At 50.7% G+C, this 22,579-nt stretch overlaps 1 protein-coding gene across 2 annotated transcripts in view; it reads left to right on the plus strand.

The window, feature by feature from the left end:
* Positions 1-22,579, plus strand: part of USH1C (USH1 protein network component harmonin) — a 47,287-nt gene that overhangs the window by 18,708 nt on the left and 6,000 nt on the right. Inside the window, exons 10-23 of one of the 2 annotated variants that reach the window (XM_053561646.1) lie at positions 1,103-1,162; positions 1,315-1,371; positions 1,651-1,793; positions 2,868-2,933; positions 3,261-3,385; positions 7,571-7,620; positions 11,564-11,716; positions 13,052-13,168; positions 13,749-14,216; positions 16,988-17,107; positions 18,127-18,177; positions 20,632-20,673; positions 21,046-21,099; positions 21,432-21,531. In XM_053561646.1, coding sequence (XP_053417621.1) covers positions 1,103-1,162; positions 1,315-1,371; positions 1,651-1,793; positions 2,868-2,933; positions 3,261-3,385; positions 7,571-7,620; positions 11,564-11,716; positions 13,052-13,168; positions 13,749-14,216; positions 16,988-17,107; positions 18,127-18,177; positions 20,632-20,673; positions 21,046-21,099; positions 21,432-21,531 — 1,606 coding nt within the window. Of the gene's footprint in view, positions 1-1,102; positions 1,163-1,314; positions 1,372-1,650; positions 1,794-2,867; positions 2,934-3,260; positions 3,386-6,387; positions 6,462-7,570; positions 7,621-11,563; positions 11,717-13,051; positions 13,169-13,748; positions 14,217-16,987; positions 17,108-18,126; positions 18,178-20,631; positions 20,674-21,045; positions 21,100-21,431; positions 21,532-22,579 lie in introns of both variants that reach the window. The other variant, XM_053561645.1, reaches the window with a different exon arrangement.

Here is a 22,579-nt window from a genome sequence, read left to right on the forward strand (position 1 = left end):
GTTGGGTTATAGCCTTCATATGAAAGCTATAAATTAGCTTCCTAGTAGGGCTGAGTACATTGGATACTTTTTCTTCCATTCCTGAGATACTTTGCTAAGAAGAATATGTTCCAGCTCCATCCATGTAAACATGAAAGAGGTAAAGTCTCCATCTTTCTTTAAGGCTGCATAGTATTCCATGGTATACACATACCACAATTTGCTAGTCCAATCGTGTGTCGATGGGCACTTGGGCTTCTTCCATGACTTAGCAATTATGAATTGGGCTGCAATAAACATTCTGGTACAGATGTCTTTGTTATATTGTGATTTTTGGTCTTCTGGGTATATACCTAGTAAAGGAATTATAGGATCAAATGGCAGGTCTATTTTTAGATCTCTAAGTATTCACCAAACATCCCAAAACAGGAACTCTTAACCACTTCTTTAGATAAGTTAGTTCGTGTCTCTGTATTTCAGTTTTCTCTTCTATAAAATGGAGACAATAGTGCATTCTCTCCAGAGTTGTTACATGGATTAAATTAATTAGTACACGGGCTAGAACTGTGCCAGGCACACAGTAAATGATCACGAATGTTAGCTATTCTATTATTGTGATGATTCAACATAGCCTCTGCTATACAAGAAGCCCAAGGGCTTCTGGGTCTACAAATTGAGATTTCTAAAGTACATGTTACTAATTTAGCTAAGGAAATGAAGCTCTAATGGTGTAATATTTGATCACTGATAGCTATGGGTTAGGGCATACTTTAAAGTAACTAAAGGAATGGAATTGGTTACACAAAGAAATGATAAATGCCTGAGGTGATGGATATCCCAATTAATTCACACTGTGTGCCTGTATCAAAACATTACATGTACCCTATCAATATATACAATTAGTATGTTCTCACAGTTACAGGGTTTAAGGGTGCCAGGGTGAGCTTGAGGCCCTCCCAGGATGCTATCAGAGCTTTCTAACTACTCTTTTCACTAGGAAGAGTTGAAGTGCAGCCGTCTGAAGACCCACTATCTGCCCTGGCCCCCTGGGGTTGCCCTTCCAACAGATGGATGAGTATACAGATAGAGCAGACACACTAATCTTTGTCCATGTCTCCACCAGACGGGGGATCAGATTGTCGAAGTCAACGGTATCGACTTCTCCAACCTAGACCACAAGGAGGTGAGATGTGGGGGGTCTTCACCTGCCAGCCTTTATCATCTACCCACCTGCCTTCCCACCCTGACTGCCCCGGTGCCTGAGACCTTTGGTGCTCTCTGCCTGGACCCCAGTGGTCTGTCAGGCCTCAGCTGACTATCCTCCTGTCCCCACAGGCTGTGAACGTGCTGAAGAGTAGCCGCAGCCTGACCATCTCCATCGTAGCAGGGGCTGTAAGTACAGAATGAACGGGCAGGGCCCATAACCCTGATCTTTGGCGCCAGACCCTTGACTCCCACCCTCAATCTCTGTCCCTTGGAAGGTCCAAGGGATTTAGAGCAGAGGGAGAGAACTTCTGCCCAGCAAGGAGAAGTTCAGGTCAGAGACCACAGGAGCCACAGTACCTAACGGTGCTAGGAAGACACGCCACATCTTGGCTCCCAAGGCTGTGTGACAGTGGACACCCAGGTTCCCCAGGGCTCTGAGCAAGCAGCCTCTTTTCTCCCTATGAGGGCCGGGAGCTGTTCATGACAGACCGGGAGCGGCTGGAGGAGGCCCGGCAGCGCGAGCTGCAGCGGCAAGAGCTTCTGATGCAGAAGCGGCTGGCGATGGAGTCCAACAAAATCCTCCAGGAACAGCAGGAGATGGAGCGGCAGTGAGTGTGGCCAGCTCCCCTGCCCTACCCTCCCAGACCTCTCTATGGCCCTGCCTGCCCTGATCCCTGCCCACTGTATCCATGGCCCGACTTCATCTTCTTCCCCTGTAGCCTGTCCTCACATGAGATGGGTTCAGTGGTAGGTCACTGCATCCATCCTCTGCCTCAGGTCACCTGTCCCTGCCCTCCTTGCTGACAACAGTCACCTGATTACCAAGCCTCCAAGAATATAAAAAATAAGGCTCTTACTAGCATCAGCTAACATTTGTCAAATATCTACCATGTGGCTGGTATTGTATCAGAGCCTTGTTTATATTTTTTCATTTAATTCCCACATTATTAACTTCGTATGACAGGTGAGGAGACTGAGACTCAGAGAGAGAGGTTAAGCCATTTGTGTCCAGAGTCACACATGGCCAAGCTGGGATCGCACCCAGGCAATCTAGCTAACCAGCTTGGCAACTCCCACAGGCTGCCCCACCTGTAATGATAAGGGCCCCCTCACCCCCAGGCAGAACAGGAGAATAAATGGTGAACTAAGAGAATACATGAGGTGAGCAATTCATAAATAGAAAACTAATGTCAAAATCCAAACCCACATATGTTGCGGGCACTTCTAGGCACCTAATATGTATTTGAAAAATGAAAGGGAAAGGATACCCCCGTCTCCCTCATCACAGAATTAGCCTGGAGAATCACATGTGCTTAGCATCCCCTGCTCTGCTACTGGGTCTGGGGCCCTCCCGAGGAGGACCTCACTCAGTCCGGGACCCGCCTCTTGTCAGTCACATTGTCTGTTTGGAGGTGGATGTGCAGAGTACAGCTCTCACAAGGACCTGCCTCCTAGCTCCCAAAACACACAATCTCTGCTCAGCAATGCCAGACAAAGCCACACAGGAGTGGAGGGCCCAGACTTTGTTGAATAACTTCCCCAAAGCCAAGAGCATTCCAAGGATGCCTGGAAGGGAGCCTAGAAAAGCCATTTAAACTTTTCTCAAAACAGGAATTAGTTACAAGAAAGAGTTAAGTTCTCTTGCATAGATCCAAATGTGCCAGTCTGCATCTGTGTTTCAGAAGAAGAAAGGAAATTGCCCAGAAGGCAGCAGAGGAAAATGAGAGATACCGAAAGGAGATGGAACAGTGAGTACCTGGGCTCCGAGTGTGTCTGTGCATGGATGTGAGTGTGCCCAAGGGAGTGTGGCCGGCCAGAGGCCACCTCCAGACCAGTTTACCGGACCCTCTTTTCTTCTGGTGGAACCTCCTTTGAAGCCAGTCCATCATCCTAGTAAAGCTATCATATTGGGGTAACTTACTAGAACCTAGTCATATGTAATTGCCCAAGCTGGTCTTCACACTCAATTTAGAATATAAACTTCAGGCACTATGTTCTATCCAAGAGACAGGAGGTGGGTCTGGGAAGGTTCTAACTACCATCACAGGTATGTGTGTGGGGGGGTCTCATTTCAGGATCGTGGAAGAGGAAGAGAAGTTTAAGAAGCAGTGGGAAGAAGACTGGGGCTCAAAGGAACAGCTGCTCTTGCCTCAAACTATCACCGCTGATGTGCACCCGGTACCCCTTCGCAAGCCAAAGTGTAGGTATTGTGGGCCAGGCAGGGGCTAAGAAGGCAGACAGACACTCTGGTGTCCCTCTACTCACCACCACCTCCCCATGAGGAGGCCATGGCACTCCGGACTGCAGTTCCTTCTTGGGGTGGGGGGTGGCAGTCATATGTCAGGGGGCATCTTCCAGGGCATGGGGTGGGAGAGACCTGCCTATCCTCCCACCCCATGCCCTGGAAGATGCCCCCTGACCTGTCCAGGAGCCTGCTGCACACATTCGGCTCCCAGGTTCTCCCAGCACAGGTTCAGGCAGGCTGAAGAGGGAATAGGGGCTATGGCAGAGGCAAACTAGCTCATGGGATTACTACTTAGTTCTTTTTGCTTTGTTCTGAACTGAGGCTGGGTGAAGTCAGCACCAAGAAAGAGAGGGAGGGCTCTGATGGCCCCGGGTTGACAGGCAGCTGTGGAAGGAGTTCACCTAGAGTGACCCCAGCAACTATAGCCCTCTGCGTGGACCACTTCACATCATTGCAGGGACAGCACTGGGAGACCCCTTCCGGACACCCAGCTGTGGCCTGGTGGCTGCTTATCATCTCCACCATCAACACCAGCTTGGGCAATTACATCGCCTTATCATCTCCTGGCTTCATCTGTCCTGCATCCTCACCTCCAGTTTCAGTGCAGGCCCCACCAACTGCTCCCTGTCCCCCTCTCTAGCGCCAGCTTCCAGATGTCTCTTCAAGAGGCAGCCCACACTTCCAGGGGAAAACAAGGGCCTCCATCCCAGTCTTTCTTCAGTGTGCCAGTGGTGGGCTCCTGGAGCAACCATGGGTCCAGATTCCTGGTCGGCTTCTCAGTCCCACTTTACAGCTGTTTCAACTTATAACTGATGCGGGACAGGTTCTATTCCAGCTGATTGTGCTCAGCTGACCTGTGGACCGCCAGAATGGGGTGAATCTGGACTCAAGAACCAAGGTTCCTCCTCTGTTGTGGTGTCCACTGGGACACCATGATGAGGTCTGGATAGCTCTGTCCCCAACTTTTGATCATAAGCCCTAAAGGGACATCAACTTGCCAACACAGGCCTCTTGGACCAAGGAAGAGGTACGGGGTACGTAGATGGTTCCGTTTCACTCCTCCCTGGTTCAGGGCAAACAGCTCCCAGCACATTCCCTCCTGGCAGCAGGACACAGAGTCATCCCACGGTCCTCTTGGAAGGACAAAGCACACTCTCATCAGCCTCTCCCATGACATTAGGGATTAGTTAAGGATGTGGCCAGGGCTAAATTCCGGGTGAATAATCCATGTTTAGACAGGCAGCTAATTTGCTCTTATTAGTGAAATAGGAGCTTCAGAAGGAAAGAAATCAATTTTAATTGCTTCTCATGAAAGTAATCCTAGCTGATTTAGTACCTTTCTAGAAACTGAGAGGGTAAACATACCCTCTCAGGAACTATAGGAAATAAAAGCCCTTTCTAGTGAAAGCTAGCTATTTATTTAGTGCTTTTTAACCAGGTCAAGCTTCTTAAATAAAAAGAAATAGAATTTTGCCTTTGCCAAAGATAAAAGTATTCTAAGGCAGCGTCACCAAGCATGGGATTGATGGCCCCGACTGCTGGCTGAGCCGGGCAGCTGCTGCCTCCATCCATCTCCATATACACAGGCAATTTAATTCTAATTTGGATCTAAGTCAGGAAATGCGTTGAATTCCCTAAGCCAGTTCAATTCCTGCCTCTCTCCCTATTGCCCAAGGCTGGAACATTCTGGGCCATGTTGGGCCAGCAGGTCCCATGCCCAGCCAACTCTTTCCTGAGCACCCTTCATCTCCAGGGCCCAGTTAGCCACAGGTTATACCTAACTCAGGCTCTGTGCCTGCAAGGAGGTGGACTCTGTCAGAGTGTGGAGTCTCTCTTACCTGGAAAATGAAGTTCCTTGTTCTTAATGATGTGCACGGGACTGACTGCCCCTGCACCTGTCCCAGGAACTCTTACAATTGCTTCTTCCCATGGCTGTTCCTACAGAACCCCAAGCCAAGGCCAGGATATTGCCACCTGGGCAGTGGGTGGTGATAGGTAAGGTGTTTATCAAGGATCCCAGAGCTGGAAGTGTTCTTGGGAGATGAAGAGGTTTAATAAGCAAGAGATATCCAACCTTCTCTTCCTATTAAGGACCCCATCAGTTATCTCCCCAACTCTCACCAGAATAGACCCCATGATTTGGAAGCTGAGGGCTTTTTTCTACCAAATTATTAAGTAATCATCTGTGTCCTATTATTTTTTCAGTAAAAGTAGTCCTTATTGTTAGCAAGGGAGCATCAATGCCCACTGTTGAGTAAATGGAATTTGAGTCTACAGCAAAGTAATTTAACACAAAGCCTTTCATAGGCCAATGGACAAGTTCTTTTAAGCTTCTGAAACATTAAAGAGCAGCTCATGAGCAGACTACCATCCAGGGCCCAGAGGAGGCCAGAGTCCAAGTTGGAAACCAACGGAATGAACAACTCTCCTCTTCGCGTTAAGTCAAAATTGGGATCTTCCTAACCATATGGGCCCCATTTGGGGGATCTCCTCACCTCAGGACCATGCCTCCATATGCTGCCTGCACTGCGCAGACATCCCACAGAAGCAGAGCAGCAAGGCAAGGGTGGTGAACAGAGGTCAGGAGGAGCTGTTCTCCCATTACAAGCTCTTGCCCTCAAGCAACCTCAAACATTCCCATCCTTTCCCCAAACCTCGAAACCTTCAACCCAGTGCCCTGCAAAATGATTCTCATGCTGCCATCAGATCAGAGGCCCCCATTGTTAGCCCATTGTAGAGACAGAGAAACTAAAGCTACAGAGGTTGGACACATGATACATACTAGCCCAGACCGAGAAACCTTTGCCCTGGGCTCCTGAGCTCTGTCCCTGCCCTTGACTTCACAGCTCCCCTGGAGGAAGCTGTTCACAGGTCCCCAGGCTTCTGGGAAGCCCCTGTGGCCTCTCAGTTTCCCAGGTCCCTCTTCACTCACTGCTTCCTCCTCTTCCCCTGGGTAGATGATCAGGGAGCGGAGCCCAAGCTCGAGCCCGCAGACGACCTGGACGGAGGCATGAAGGAGCTGGGAGAGCAGGTTCGCGCCCCCGCTTTGCTTCCTGGCCTTGCCGCGCTGCTTGCTCTGCCTGCCTCCTCCTGACAGCAGCCCACACACCCAGCTCTGAGGGGCTGGCATGTGGGGGGACCACTGGAGTCTGCAGAGCTCCTCGAAAATCTGGGTTGGACCAAGCACCGTATACAAAACCTTAAGGACAGGACTCAGGGCCTTGCTGGTAATCAGCTGGTACACACCAGTAGCTTACTGGGCCACTGGTTCAGATAGTTAGCCATAGCCTGAATTGAAGTCCTCCCTCTGCTGCCCTGGCCTCTCCTCCAGGACTCGCTGGACCTCTCCTAGACCTAGCAACTAAGTAGGTAATGCCTTGTCCAACAGAAAACTTTCACTATCCTCTTCCAGTGCTCTGGCTGATCAAGAGTAAGCAACTATTTAAGCCATTTCCCCCAGAACCAGAGAACCTCAGGTTTGGGGTACTACTCTGTCAAGCTGTTGCCTGGTGAAGGAAGGGAGCCAGTGTCCTTGTTATTTGGCCTAGATTGACATATGCTTTTCTGGGGCACATTTCCTGCCACTGCTGCTGGAGCTATCCTTCCCAGAGTACTTTCAATGTTGAAAGCAGAGGACTTGGCCTGCACTGTGAAACAAGACAGTTTTGTTCTGTCTGACAACAGTTCCAGGCAGAGAGCCAGGCTGTCTTTTGTCCGCAGCCATTTCTTGGATGGAGGGACCAGGCGTCCTTTAGGAGAGGCCTCGTTCTCTTTCAACGGGGCTTTGTATTTGGACACTGTGCTGTGATTTGGAAAAGCTCATCTGTCCACAAGGGATTTTCTCTGATTTTCTGGCATTGACTTCTAAAGCCAGTGTCCTACGGAGAGGCATTTGAGAATGACCCAGAGCCTGGGAACTGGGGCTTTTCTCAGGTGGTCTTGGGCCTGCTCTGCAACCCAGGTGAGGCCAGGTGAGCCGAGAGTCGGACAGAGGGTGCAGTTCTGCTCTTGGATCTAATGGCGTTGTTCTTCCTCTCACAAAGCCACATGTTCCTCGGGAACCCAGCTCCCAGCTGCTGCCTGTACGACTCTGGCCTATCTGAACTGTGTCTCATTCTTCTCTTCTCTGTGTTCTTATAGCTTTTGGGTGGTTTTATCGTTATGATGGCAAATTCCCAACCATCCGGAAGGTAGGACGTGACTGAGTGCTGTGCTGGTTTGCTCCTGAGTTTGCTGTGGCTTTGGACCTTTTCTAAATATGTCTTTTCCTTTCAACTCTTAATGGTGTGGCCTGCCCTGTTCACTTGGAGGGCTAAGTCCAGCTGCACCCCTGTTCAGACTGATGTCAGATGGCAGGTGCACCTGGGCATGGGCATGAGACCTCCCCAAGTACCACCAGACACCACGTACATCCCTGATGACACAGGGCAGGGGCAGGAAGTTTCTGCTTTGTTTCTCTGTTGAGTAGAACTAGAGGCAAGCAGCATGGGATCAGACACAGTGAAATGTCAGGGTGGGTGTTTGCAGGTTATGAGACCAACTGTGCCAGATGTAGACTGGCTGCCCAGGCCGGAGATTTGCTGCCCAGGGGTGGGACCCAGATCTACACCAATCACAACCCTCTCCTACAAGTATCTGTGCATGCCCCCAAGGATAATGCATTTTTCCAGTCTCCATGGCCTTTAATTTTCTCTCTAAATCTTATTAGACTATCTCCAGGCCCCATAAAACTCTCTTGTCCTTTTTCTTTCTAAATCACATTGACATTTGATTATGAAAACCCTGCTGTTAATATCTGTAATTGAACATTCGAGATGACTTGGTGTTTGGAAATCAGGCATTGGCATAAATCTGGGTGCACTAAATTGGATGTTATCACTTGTCTCTTTCTGGCAAGATGTTGGTCCCCCAGAAACCAAAGCACTGGCATCTGGGAGAACTTGATGATACGTAATTTCTCTCTGCCTCTAAAATGGGAATATTGGATGTACTAGGAAAATCCACCCCCTCCCCCAGAATGTTTCTACTAAGATAACAAACAACAGTATTTTTCCTGACAGAGCTGAATGTCTTTACCTAGGGACAGAGATTATGATTCGTATACCATTGAATAAACCCAGAACAGAGTTCCTCAGGGAACTCCTTCTCACATTGTCATGGTCTCAGAATAGACTCAGCCTTGTAAGACTATCTTTTTCATTTTACAGGCTGACTCTATGGTAAAAGATATCTCATTGGGTTAGATTTCTAATCTTTTTCCATATGCTGCCCCTACTAGAACTCAGAGAAGAAAACACACACAAATTTAAGAAAAGGAGATGAAAGGCCTGTTTTTTTCCAGGCACTAATAACTATATAAATGTTAAAGAACCAGAATCTCCTTCACAGACCTGACCCCATCCCCATCATAAACATGATCTTGAAAATTGCTGTTGGCAAAAAGGTAGGGCTGCTTTTCCCATATTCCTGAGTTCAGTCTCTGCAGAAACACCTAGCATTTGGGTTTTCATTTTCATTTCCAAAAGAGAAAATTGCTTCTAGGCAGAAGCAAGAGTACAACCACCCCATCTGCCTCTTCTCTCAGTCTGGACCAAAAGGAATATTTACCATGAATTTAACTGACAGCTAAAAGGACAACAGAATCATGCCCCTCATACTAGCTCTGAAAATCCATCAGCATGTTTTCTGGAGCCATGTGAGATGCTTTGTCTCCCAGCAGCTGAAACACCAAGTCTCCAAGTAATACAAGGGGCTGTCCATGGCCATGATCATCAGTGCACAAATTCCCATTGTTTAAAAGATGTAGATTTGCCTGTAGTCCCAGCTACTCGGGAGGCTGAGGAAAGAGGATCCCTTGGGCCCAGGAGTTTGAGATTGCAGTGAGCTATGATGACACCACTGTAGTCTAGCCAAGGTGACGATGTGAGACTCTATTTCAAACATATAAATACACACCCATACCTCCCCACATATATATACATACACACATATATGTGTGTACATATATTTAAAGATTAATGTCTTCTATTCCAATCCTGGCAGTTGATCCCTCTGGTATCTAATTTCTCAAGATGCTCATAGACTGCTCTGGAGGTGACCATCTCCAGACCATTTCTGGGGCTCAAGGCCCCCAGGCTTATGGCCCTGTGCTGGGGCCTGAAGGGTTCATGGCTCTGACAAGCCCATTCTCCAGCACAGACTTAGTGAATAATGCAGACCAGCCCTCCTTGCAGAAGCCCATCCTCTGACAGGGGAGGCATATTCACATGCAACTCAGTAACCCATGTGGAGGGTAGTATGATATCAGTGAGCAATGCTATATGGCAAATTGCCCTTCTGCATCTGTAAACAGATGTGACTTTCTTATGTATGACACAAAAGCTGTCTACTGTCAGCCCGCACCCCCCCTGGAGCCCTGGCTCTAAAATCTTAGCACTGATCAGTTTTTTAAATCAACAGAATGGCCGTTTCTATCATGGTGCCCCCGGAGGGAGGTCATGCCCTTATTCTAGCAAGCTGCCATTAGGCAGAATGTTTCTGACTCCTCTTGGGAAATTGCTGTCTGATGTGTAACATGGTGGCAGGAATTCATCCGTCAAGTGAGCCAAGAGTGTAGTGAATAGATACACAAGGGACCAAGCAGGAAGGACTCTGAAGCAATGAGAACCACTTTCTCAAGATGCTCATAGACTGCTCTGGTGGTTGGTCCTGGAAGTGACCATCTCCAAAGCACATTAGGAGCACACAGAGGTGGGAGCATCTTTAGGAGGGAGATACAATGAGTCTATCAGAGGTCCATAACAACCCACCAGACCCCTCCAGCTGCGATAAAATTTGTGTGTCCATTGCCAAGGAACTCAATTTCTTCTCCTGGCCTTGGATACTAGGAGGATTCAGGGTAGTCTAGGGCAAAAGGTGAGCTCATAGAGCAAGGACCTTCCTCCTTGCCCCAGAAATTGCCCAGAGTGTTCACTGTCTCTGCCACCACCTCTCCAGAATGCTAGCTCTGTCCTCCATGCTCTGTGTGGCAGAGGATGACACTTCCTTCTGTTTGCTCCCCTTGCCTCCAGCTCATCAGGGCACAGTAGAAAGACTGTGGCACCTGGAAGACTCAGATCCAAATCCTGGCACTGTCACTTCCTAGACATTGACATCAGGCAAGGGACTTTGACTCTAATATCTGGAGATCAAGAGTTTCAGTCCCTTGGCCCATAGGCAGTCCATAGATACCCACTCTCTTCCTTCCTTAGTGCCTGGCTTCCCTGAAACCACATCACACGAGCAGAACAGCCAGGAAAGAAGGCTCTGTGGGTCCAATTCTGACAGGAAAAATAAGGAATCTCTCTGTCCTTCATCTCCTTCCCCAGAGCCTCTGAAACCCTACTGGCCAGGGTAAAGCAGTTAGGCCACTCCCCTATCTCCCAGTCCTGCAGTTCCCAGCTAGTTCTTAGTTGATGGTCCCAGTTCAGAGGGAACTGGTTTTCAACTCTCTAGAACGAATGAGTCTGGAGCTTAAGCATGGAGCAAAATCTGATGTTGCTGGCACTGAGCACCCAGGTCTGAGTCTGAGGCCCACCTTCTTTAGCTCAGGACAGAGAATATCTGTAGAGGAGGCTTGCCAGTACTCTGTCTTCTCTAGACTCTCCCAGGAGGCATGTCTGATATCTAAACATGAGATGATGTAGAAGACATGTGCCCAGACACGTGGAAATAAATACAGTGCCTTTAATTTATAAAGCACTGTGAAGTTTACAAAGCACCTTCACAGATGTTATTTCATTGGTATTAGATGGCACATCTATAGGGCAGCTATTTCCACCATTTTGGAGATAAGGCGAATCAGACCCAGAGAGGTTAAGGAACTCAGCCAAGGTCACACAGCAAGTGAACTAGTAAGCTGGTTCTGGCTCATAAAGGTAGTATGTCTCCAACTCAACAATGGGTAGCAGTGGCCTGTCTATCCTAAACCTGAGCTCTGATGTCCAGTGTGGTGAGACTGGAGCTGGGGGAGAGACTCACCAGGGATATTATTGCTGAGTACTATCTGAGAACTGCATGCCTGTTTGCTGTGCAGTGCTAGTGTTAATGTCACCTTGTAATCCTTGCCATATAAACAATCCCACATCTAATCAGAAAGGAAAAGATAAGAAGAAAGCCAAGTATGACAGCCTGCAAGAGTTGAGAAAGAATAAGAAGGAACTGGAGTTTGAGCAAAAGCTTTACAAAGAGAAAGAGGAAATGCTGGAAAAGGAAAAGCAACTAAAGATCAACCGGCTGGCCCAGGAGGTACGTGTCCTGTTTGCAAGCCAGGCTAGCTTCCCTGAGACACAATTTGCTTTTCACCCACCATGCTCTCGGGGGACCAGCGGGAGCTGTTCTCCACAAATGGAGTCCAAGGGTTAGATGAGCCCTTCCTCCCTCCACGGTCTGGAGAGTGAGATCATGCCACCTGCCCAGGGTCATCTGAGATTAGCTCCAAGTTTAGGTGCATGTTTGGGACTGACATTAGCTTCCTTGTTCACAGTCTGGGTCTGAGGCTAGCTTCTCTGTCCAGATTGTAGGTCTCAGGCTAGCCCTTGATGCACCCGGCTAGAGGTTTGAGTCTGTCGTCTTCTCCCTATCTCATCAGAGCATGAGTCTAGGCCTCTACACTTTATGTGTGGCTGTGAGGCTAGTTATCCTGCTGAGGGGATGAGTTAGGCTCAGGCTAACCTTCTGCCTTGTTTATCACTCCAAAGTTAGCCTTCCCCTCATCTGTCTACAGATCTGAATCAGACTGGCCTCCATATTTGGGTTCTAAGTCTAAAATCATATCTTCCCAAACTAGCTTGGCTCTGAGAATTTGGGTCTGAGGTTAACCCCTTTGCATGGGGGGTGGGTCTGAAGCTATCCCCTATTTAGTCAGGCTGTGAGTCTAAGGCTGCATCCATCAACACAGGGTTTGTTTGAGGCTAGACATCTTCACCCTGGGAATGTATCTAAGGCTATCTCCCTGAAGACATGTCAAAAGCTATCTTACAGCACGGGCGAATACTATCCTAGGTGAGATGGGCAACCTTAAGTCCCTAGCTGTAGGAGAAATCGGTATCATTGTTTCTGCTTTTCCTTAATGTTTCCATGAATCAAAATGCCAATCTCATTAGATTATAAAACCAGAGAAGTCCTGGAAAATCTGAAGTGCATTAGATGTGGCATTAGGAACAAATTAGCTACAAAATTTAAAATCAAATTGAACTTGTGCTTCTGAGGACAATACAACCTGGAGGGGGAAAAAGGAATAGTTAAACTCTTAGAATGCGCTGACAGGCTACTAAAAAACATTCTTAGAAAATCATCAGAGCCTTCGGGTCCCTGGGCATCTGGGGTCCCACAAAGTACATAAGCTCCTGTTCTGATTTTGCCAACAAGGGCTGTTGAGTCATCTTGACACCGCCCACCTTCCTGTCCCTTGATTCCACCTCCTCAAGGGCCAGGCAGAGGAAGCCAGGTCTCTGTCTAGATAGTCAGCAAACCTGACAGGATCCTGGGGTTTTTGAAGAAGTGCTTCTGTGCTATTGCTGTCTGCGTGTTGTTCAAGTGTGCACTTTGTCCTGTCCTTTCTGTGCTCGTGCTGGGTCTCAGGTGTCTGAGACAGAGCGGGAAGACCTTGAAGAATCGGAAAAGATTCAGTATTGGGTGGAAAGGCTCTGTCAGACACGACTTGAGCAGATTTCCTCTGCTGATAATGAGATTTCAGAGGTAATACAGCCCTTGTTTCCACATAGACCCTCCTGCTGCCTTCAGAATGACCCAGCCTGGGGACAGTGAGAGGTAGGAGGGCTTCTAGCACCTGTCACGGGGCACACTGGTACTTGTGCCACTGTCCAGGGCCCACCCCTACTAGCACACTCTCTCTCCCTCTTTGGGGGAGGAGAGAGGCCAGTCTGTACTTCTGAGCTTTATCTCCAGAGTGATCAGTATAAGTCTCTGAGCTCAGCTGAGATGGTCCCTAACAACAGTTAGGCCTGTTGTCCTGGCATGATGAGTAAGTGCCCCTCAAGCGTCTTCCCAGAGGATAAACTCTATGAACACCCTACTTATCACCCATGGGTGGCACGATTTGGGACCCTCCTGCATTTGGGCACTACCTACCAGCTGCCTGGTATAGACTCAGCTGAGCACTCAAGTGACAGAAAAGTGGCAACTACGTGGTTCTGATGTGAAGGTGGTGGGTCTCCAAAAGCAAGAGAAACAGATTAGAAGAGCAATGTACTTGATGTTGTGAAGTGGGGCACTAGTTAGTGCAGATGATTACAGAGCTTTCTTCGCAATCCCCCAGATGACTACAGGGCCCCCACCTCCCCCACCTTCTGTGTCTCCCCTGGTCCCACCCTTGAGACGCTTTGCAGGCGGGCTGCACCTGCACACCACGGACCTGGATGACATCCCCTTGGACATGTTCTACTATCCCCCCAAGGCTCCCTCTGCCTTGCCTGTGATGCCCCACCCTCCACCTTCCAACCCATCCCCCAAGGTCCCTGCACCCCCCATCCTGCCCTCATCCAGCCATGTGAGCACCTCATCCTCACCCTGGGTGCAGCACATCCCACCGCCCATTCCCATCCCTCCCCCACCATCCATCCCCACCCAAGACCTCACTCCCACCCGTCCACTGCCCTCGGCACTAGAAGAAGCTCTGGGCAACCACCCCTTCCGCCCTGGGGACATAGGCAATCCAACAGAGGACTGGGAGGCAAAGAACCACGGTGGGAAGCCCACCAGCTCCCCCGTCCCGCCCACCCCAAAGGTACTATTCCTGTTCGGCATGCTTTGCTTAGAAGCGGGAAGAGTGGGGAGGGCTGCTGTTTCCCATGTCCTCCACTGCTGAGAATGGGGACAGGAAGAAACATCATCGCCCCCCATCTTCTAGGAATAGCCTCTGCCCTGCATGTGTGGACAGCCTGCATGTGTATGGTTTCCACTGAGCTTGAAGTGCTGTGTTGTGTGGGGAATTGTCTGTGATCCTTGGGATGGGCCACGGTGTACCCACTCAGTGCTCTCTGTTGGCACCTCTGGGCTTGTGTGGGCTGGTAACTTTTGCACAGTATTTGCCAAGTCACGTCAGTGAATAGCCCGAGCTCTCCTTCATATCCGGTCATTTCTTGATATTATCCCAGAAAGCCTGGAATATGGGCAATGACTCCCTACTTTAATAAGAAAAAGAGGTGTGGGGCGGGGTGGGGAGCAAGGGCAAGGTATTAGGCTCTGTAAAGTAAGCGGCAACATTATCAAATACAGTGTTAGGACGTCCCAGTGCCATTTTCTCTGGCTCTGCCCAGTTGGCTTGAAGTTTAATATCCAGAAATTTCTGGCCAACTTCCAGCCATAGGGAAAAAATAATGAAGATGAGAGAGTTCCTAGAAATCTCTAAATTTACTCTTAAAAGACTAGGAATGTTTTTCTTGGATGTCTGCAGGCTGAACACTGATCTTTCTCAAAAAGACATATTTCATATTCATTATTCTTAATCCAAAGTCTGTTTTGAAAGAGGCAATCCCTGAGGAAGACACAAAGCTTTGATCTCATGGAGGGAAAAACAAAGCATTCCTGTAGCCACAGGCCAGGAATGGGTCAGTGCAAAAGCCGCCCACTTCCCTGAGGGGAGTAGGGGTTGTTGGGGAGCGGGTGGTCAGGTGCGCCTGAACAGGGGTTCTTATTCCTGCGTGGATCTGAGTTCCTGCATGAAGAGCAGGATACACATCTCAGGGCATCCGGGAGAGCTGGGGAGCAGGAAGGTGGGAGAGAAGGAAAGTGCCAGATGCTGAGAAGGATGCAGCTTCCCTCTGGGCCTCTGCTGGGGGGTCCTGAGCCCTGTAGCTCTGGCAGGAAGAAGTCTGTTCTGGTGGTGTCAAAGCCCAGCCAGGAGCTGCTGTGAGGGGCTGGGTTAGCCTGGCACAGAGGGCCGCATCCTTCTCCGTAGGTGTTGTCCACCAAACTGAGCAGTAGCTCTCCCTTAACAAATCTGATTCCACAATCTATGGTTGTGCGATACCCATCTTTGTGAGGAAACTGGCACAGCTGTGCTTTCCAGGACTTGCCATCTGAAGGGTGAGCAGCCTCCCAGGCAGGATTTTGCAGTACCATAGGCATAGGCCATGTGCGCTTCCTTCTAAAAGAAGGGTGAAGGAGCTTCTGTGCAGTAGAGGGTTTATGAGCTGAGCCTTGAGGGCTGGCAGTCCCTGGAGGTGGGAGGAAGGGCATTGCAGGTGCCAGGAATGTGAAAATGGTGAGAAGGAGCAGCAAGGAGTCAGGCTGCCCAGGCTTGAATCCTGGGTCTGCTACTTACCAGCTGGGAGACTCTCGGCACGTGTTACTTGATCTGTCTGAGCCTGGACATTCTCATCCATCAACGGGGAAAGCCAATGGCACTTACCTGTTATGACAACCAAATGAGTTAACATGTGAACGCATCCTACAGTAATACTTAGATGAGTGGCAGCACGTAGTGGTGTTCAGTAGATGGTAACTGTGGTTATTGAGAGTTGTTGATGGTAACTGTGGTTATTGAGAGTCCAGAATACAAGAAAATTTGGCTGACGCTGTAATGTGGGATTGGAAGTAATTGCAGCCAAACCTGGAAGGAGAGTCAAGATTCAAGACAAGGTCCAGCTTTCTCTGATTCTTCAAGGCATCATGAAGTTCCCACTCTTGGTTCCTGATCAGAGCACAGGGATGGTTAAAAGCTCCCCAGCAAGAGGAGTCCCTGAAGACCTGGACCATAAATGTCTCAAACGATGTCAAAGCCAGAGTTGTCCCTGACTTGAAGGCCAGGGGCTGCATTGGATCAGCTTCATCCAGTCAATGTGAGTGCTCTTGTACTTGTACCATCTACCCTGACCAGTCTGCTCTTCTCTGCATGCCCCTGGCCAGCTGTTGTGAGTGCTGCAGTGGGAAATGAGGATGACCACACAACCGTGCAGTCAGCTCAGCCATCAACAGGCCTGCCTGGGGATCCAGCCAGTGAGCTCAGCAGTCCATGGGGACCTGTGGAAGGGTTTGGGGCAGGGTCATGACCCTGTCAGATAAGTCTTGCCCAAGATGACCACGTGGTTAGAACAAAGCAGGCAGGTTGCATCAGCTCCCCTGGATACCCCAGTTACGGGTCCTCACCCTGGGGCCTCCAGAGACTTCGTGCCTACCCATCGGAAATAGCAGATGCTTCCTGCTGCAGCCAGGGGCTGGAGCCATGGCAGAAGAGAAGGGAAGGGACACCAGATGGCACCCATGGCCACTAACAGACAACCTTGAAAGTATGTCTTCTGAGTGACACTGGCTGCTAGCACCTTCAACAAGGCTCTGGCTCAAGTGTCTGATTCTAGAGCCAACCAGTTGTTTCTGTGGCCAAAAGGCTTCTCATTCCTGCTGGTGATCATTCTCCCGGGACCTCCAGCAGGGTAAATGGACCAGGCTGGCTTAGCATGTGCATGGGTGTGGATTTGCATGTGTGTAGAAGTACCAACAGCTGGCTTTGGCCACCCACCATGACCTCATAGAGGTATCTTAAACTAACCCCTGTAGACATTTTGCCCAAGCCCACAGCCTCCTCGAGGCCCTGGCGTGTCCACCATCTCCAAACCTGTCATGGTCCACCAGGAGCCCAACTTTATCTACAGGCCAGCCGTGAAATCCGAGGTCCTGGTAAGCCTCTTGGGTCCCTTCCAGGGCATGTCTAGAGGAGCAGACCAGGGCCATCTCTCCCAGGTTCTGCTGCCTCTGCAGGGAGGGTGAGGGGGACACAAACTCAGGTCAGGTGCTATCTTGTAACCTACACTATGGCCAAGAGCTAAGTCCACGTGGGTGTGAGAGGGTGCTGATGTGATTGGTGGAATTCCTGTTCCTCACATGACCATAGCCTGTCCTCCTAGAAGTAATAATAATAACAATAATAATAATAACTAAGACTTCTTAAGAGCCCACGCCAGGATGTGGAGGGTCTCGTTTAATCCTCACAACTATCTAGTGAGATGGTTCCTATGAGGCTTCGAGAGTTCAAGTCGATTGCCGAAGGCAGAGCCTGGACTTACTCCTTACACTCACTTCTTTCAGACCGCAAAGCCTCGTTGCCAAAATCTCTAGTGATTCCAGTTTCCCCGGCCTCTGCTCTGAGGCCTGTTGTGGCCTGGAGTGGGACGCCCTCAGATGGGGAACTGGCCAGAACACATCCATTTCCTTTCCCCTCCTCCCTAGGGCTGGTAGTCTGAGGGGCAGTCCTGGGCAGTGGCAAGGGGCTGCCCACCCCCAGTAGCTGACAGCTGAGACTCATACACACCCTTCAGAGGTGCCGGGCACTGACTGGCCTCCCACCCGCACTAGGAAGAGAGTCATACCAGAATTTTCATTTCCCTTACAAGGAAACCCTATACAACTTTCAGGGCAGGATAGCTCAGATAATTATTTTGAGCTTATTTTTATTCCCAAAGAGCAAAGTTTATGCTCCTGGGACAGCCTGCTGATGCATGCACATGGTGCTGTCTGGCTAGTGACAAGGGGTGGTGTCTCCTCGATGACAGCTGGGTAGCCAACTTAACTCAGACTGTGTCTGCCTGGGGAGGGACCTTGGCAGGGCAACCCTAGGCTGGCAGGCCCAGGGCCTGGCACCAGGGGGCAGACAAGACCTCTTGGTAACATCCAGTGTGGAACTATTTTCTCTCTGGCAGCCACAAGAGATGTTGAAGAGGATGGTGGTTTATCAGACAGCATTCAGACAAGTAAAATGACACCCGCCATGTGCCTGGGGTCCTCCCCACTCCACTATCTCTTCCATTCTGTCTGACTTCTTTCTCTCTCAGAATGCCAGTTCCACGCCAGCCCCAAGCACCCTCTTCCCAGGCAGTCTCAGGCCAGAACTCTGTCCCCCCCATTGCTCACAGCAGGGGTTGGGAGGATTTCATATTAGAGGGGGCCCAGGGCACAGGGCTTCTTAGACCCTATGCTTAATACAGGAACCCTGGACACTTGCCTGTTTTGCTACTATTTGTCCACAGAGGAACAGGGCAGAGGGAATCCTCAGAGGGTCACAGAGGCCAAGATAGGCCCTTGCTTCAGGCTCAGGAGAGAGGGCAGGGGCTGCCTGATATGTCCCCCTAACCTTCCTCTGTCTTGTCCCCTCCAGAAAGATCAAAGTTTCACCAAACCCTCCCTGACATTGAACCAGCATCGGGGAGGAAGTGGTGACTCAGATCTTCCACCTGTTCAGGGTGCTCTGGTACATGGGGATGTGGTCATCCTTGCTGGCCTCTGAGTGGTACCAGGCAGGCAGCACCTATGAAAGAGACCCCAAAATAGAGGGAGATCGTGGCACAGCCCTGGCTCCCCTCCCTTCTCACTGGTAAGACAGCATTAGATCACAGGCTGACTTGACCACAGGCAGGGAGCAAAAGGGAGGTGTCAGGTGTGCAATGAGACACAGGTGTCTGCAATAGAGCCTACTTCCAGCCCAGGGATTTGTAAATTTAATCTTTACAATAACCTGGGAGGTAAGTGCTAGTATTACCTGCATTATGTAGATGAGAGAGTTGGAAACATGCCCATGGTGGCACAAGTCGCGTCAGTCCCTGGATTTGAATCTAGGAGGTCAGCTCTGCAGTCTGTGCTGGTAAATGCTCCCCATCCTGCCTCTCAAAGCACTGCCACTACTAAATGGGCGTTTCAGGCCTGGTGGCTTAGGGCACACACAGACTAGGCCCCAGGCTTGGAGTCAAACCCTTGCTCTGCTGCCCACTGACTGCGTGACCCTGGGCATGAATGCCACCTCTCTGGGCCTCAGTTTCACCTGTAGAATGAGGGGTTGGGCTCCCACTCTGGGGGGCAGACCAGCTGTCATGGTTTATGAATCTCCCATCTAAATTCACACAAGACACAAGTACCTGCCATCTGGCCCATCTCTGAGACCAGATTCTTAGGGTCATGGACAGGGGAGGCCCACAGCACTGCCTGGCCTTCCATAAGAAACTACCATGGGTAGGCAGGGCCCTCTCAGCCTAGCAACCCCTCTGGCCCATGGATTTGCTGCATCCCCCTCTGTCTTCTGCACCCACTCCCACAGGCCCACCTGGGTGTGGCCTCTGAGCTGAGCCAGGCTCATGACTCTTTGGGGTTGAGCCTGGGAGATGAAGGCTGGTGAGGAGAGATGGCAGGTGGATGTTCGAGGACCTACATACTGACATTTGACCCTCATCTTGTGCCAAGAGCTTGGTTGCTGCCTTCTGGGCATGGAGCAGGTGGGCGTCTATGGCTTCTCAACCATGCTGACCACAGGCCCCAGGGGACATCCATGTGCTGAGGGTGGCTCCACTTGCTTGGTCTGGTGAGGCCTGTATGGGCACCTGCCACGGGGCTCTCCTTCACTCCCACCCTCCTGTAGGGACTAGCTGTGGCTTTGCTGGCCTTGCACTTGGCATTCCAGCCCTGCTCCCGCTCACTGCATGTGACTCCTGAACCAGGCTGTGTATTCAGGCTCTACACTCTTCTCCTCAGTGTCTTATTCCTAAATCTTGGGACATTGTCCCCACAGCAACCCACATCAAGCCAGGTCCCCTGAGCTGTGTATTCTCCTCCTCCCCTGGCTAAAGGGCCAACCTGGGATTCCTAGAAACTTCTAGGTAAGGTTAAGAGCAGTGCAGGTCACCAGATCACCACAGACCCTCACCACTACCAACCCCTTCCCACTCAGTGCCTCTTGCCTCCCTACGGCATCTGGTGGCCAATTCCCCAGGAAGAGAAGGACTGGCCCTATGGGGTCAGAGCATGGGGTGGAAAAGCACTGGCTTCATCCCCAGAGCCTGGGCACCATCTCAAGAGGAAACTTGGAAGATATGGAGTGGTCCTCCAAGGACCTGAGAGTAGAAGCCGGGAACTGAGGCTGGGGCATGAGACCAGGTGAGGCAGACACTACCTGCCGAGACCAGCTGCGGTGGTGTCCCTGCGGTCCCAGATGCTCACCCCTCTGGAATGGGGCAGGCCTGAGGTCCTCAAAATGCTTCCCGCAGCTTCCAGCTTGTCCCTGAGCTAGGGTGCTCTGGCTGTTGGGGCTGCCTCCTCCCCTCATCCCCACCCAGGCCACGCCTGCTCCCCAACTCTTGGGTTCTGAGTATTCACCTTCTTCCTCCTCCTCCTCCTCAAGGGCCTCTGCTCTGTCACCCTAAAGCCCCTCTTGCTTCTAGGACTTCCGGAAATATGAGGAAGGCTTTGACCCCTACTCCATGGTAAGAGATAACGCTCCTCTCCTGGGAGGTGGGTTAGGGTGTTTGATGCTGGTGTGTTCTGGACTCTGGGGTCTGGGATAAGGCAGGGACATACAAGGAGCTCCAAGGACACCCCAGCTGGTGTCTCCTGCCGAGGCTCCTTCCAAAAGCAGTCCAGTGTGAACTGTTTGGCACACGTGCCTGTGTGTCCATTGTCCCCCATGGGGCTGTGAGACCCCAGCTGAAGACCAGTGGGATGGGGGTTGGAACTGTCTACTGTCCATGTACTCTGAGGGGGCCCATGTCCCCCAGGCACATGACTTCTCCTCTACCCCGGCCCCTATAGCCACCCTTCAAGCCAACTCAAAGCTGCCACTGTCTTTTCCCCTCTAGTTCACCCCAGAGCAGATCGTAGGGAAGGACATCCGGCTTCTGCGCATTAAGAAGGTACCTGGGCATGTGAAGGCAGGTGGGCCACCATCTTCCCCTGCCCCTGTTCCTCCCACCTCAGTTCCCAGCTTCTACTCTTAAGATAATTCCTAGTTGGCCCTGCAGGTCCCCCCTTGCCTCCCCTGTCCCTGAGATGCCCGCTCCTGGGATAGGGCTGCACACCCAGGCCCTGCTTGTCATCCAGGCCTCATTTTTTCCACAATTGCACTGCCAGAGGCTGCATGGCTCCTCCTGCCCTCTCTGTGGCCCTGTCAGGAGACTCGTTGGTACCCAGGAATCCACAGGCTGCTGTCTGCTTGGCTCTCTAAGGCCTGTTTTCCTCTAACTAGGAGGGATCTTTAGACTTGGCCCTGGAAGGTGGTGTGGACTCCCCGATCGGGAAGGTGGTCGTCTCTGCTGTTTACGAGGGGGGAGCAGCTGAGTGGCACGGTAAGTGGATACCAGCCATGCCTGTGTTTGGGGATGGCACAGTGGTCAGACAGGGCCCTCCAGGAGAACAAATAGCTGCCCAGTTTGAATGGGCTGACAGTGGGCTGATGGTTGCTCAAGAATGCCCATCTGTCTCGCCGTCTGTCATTCCCACACACCACTTGAGACCATGTGATAGTGCCAAGACCTGGGAGTACGCAACTAAACCAAATGCCACCCTGCCCTCCAGGGCTCCCCGGCCAGGGGTGACCACATGCTCAGAATTGCCAGGTACTAACAAGCACAGTACAGCGTGCAAAGGGCTTACAGGGAACACTTAGAGTGGAAGGAAGCTGAGGAACCCTGAGGGAAGGCTCCTTAGAGCAGTAGCCTGAGCTGGGCCTTAGCTGCATGCAGGTGAAAAAGGCAGGAGCGAAACCTCCAAACCTTACCTGTCCTTTCAGAGATGATAAGAACCACGCATTTGCCGAGAACTGACCATGTGCCACATGCTATTCTAAGCAGCTGGCACAAAACCCTCTGAGCATTTCACATTTATTAACTCAGTTAATTCTCATAACAACCCAGAAAATAGGTACTGTTATTCTCATTTTGCAGCTTAGGAAACTGAGCCACAGAGAAGTGAAAGCAATGGTTGAAGGACCCAGTAAAAGGCAGAAGCAGGCCTTGAATCTAGGCAGTGTGGTCATGAGGTCTTGTGCAGCCTTGCTTCTGCCCAGAGAGCCAGAGTTCCCCCCATCCTCTGCACACTGTGGTTCTTTGAGGCAAGATCTTGCTTTGTATTTATCCGCTTACCAATAAAAGTACCCTCTGCTGATGATGGAAGCCTCTACAGACCCCAGGCCCAGTCTCTTGCTTCAAACTATCAACCCATTCACTTGTCAAGCTGTGCAGAAACTCCACCATTAGTGGTTCCTTCCTCCAAGTCAAGGAGGCCCCTGAGTCCTTGGTCGGGGTATGGGTGCCAGTGGAGGAGAAGCCTCAGGCCTGAGCGAGGAATCCTATGATCAGATCCCTTCTGGAAGTCCCAGGCTGGAGTCAGGCTCTC

Source organism: Nycticebus coucang, chromosome 14, assembly GCF_027406575.1.
Source record: "Nycticebus coucang isolate mNycCou1 chromosome 14, mNycCou1.pri, whole genome shotgun sequence".
Classification (NCBI taxonomy): domain Eukaryota; kingdom Metazoa; phylum Chordata; class Mammalia; order Primates; family Lorisidae; genus Nycticebus; species Nycticebus coucang.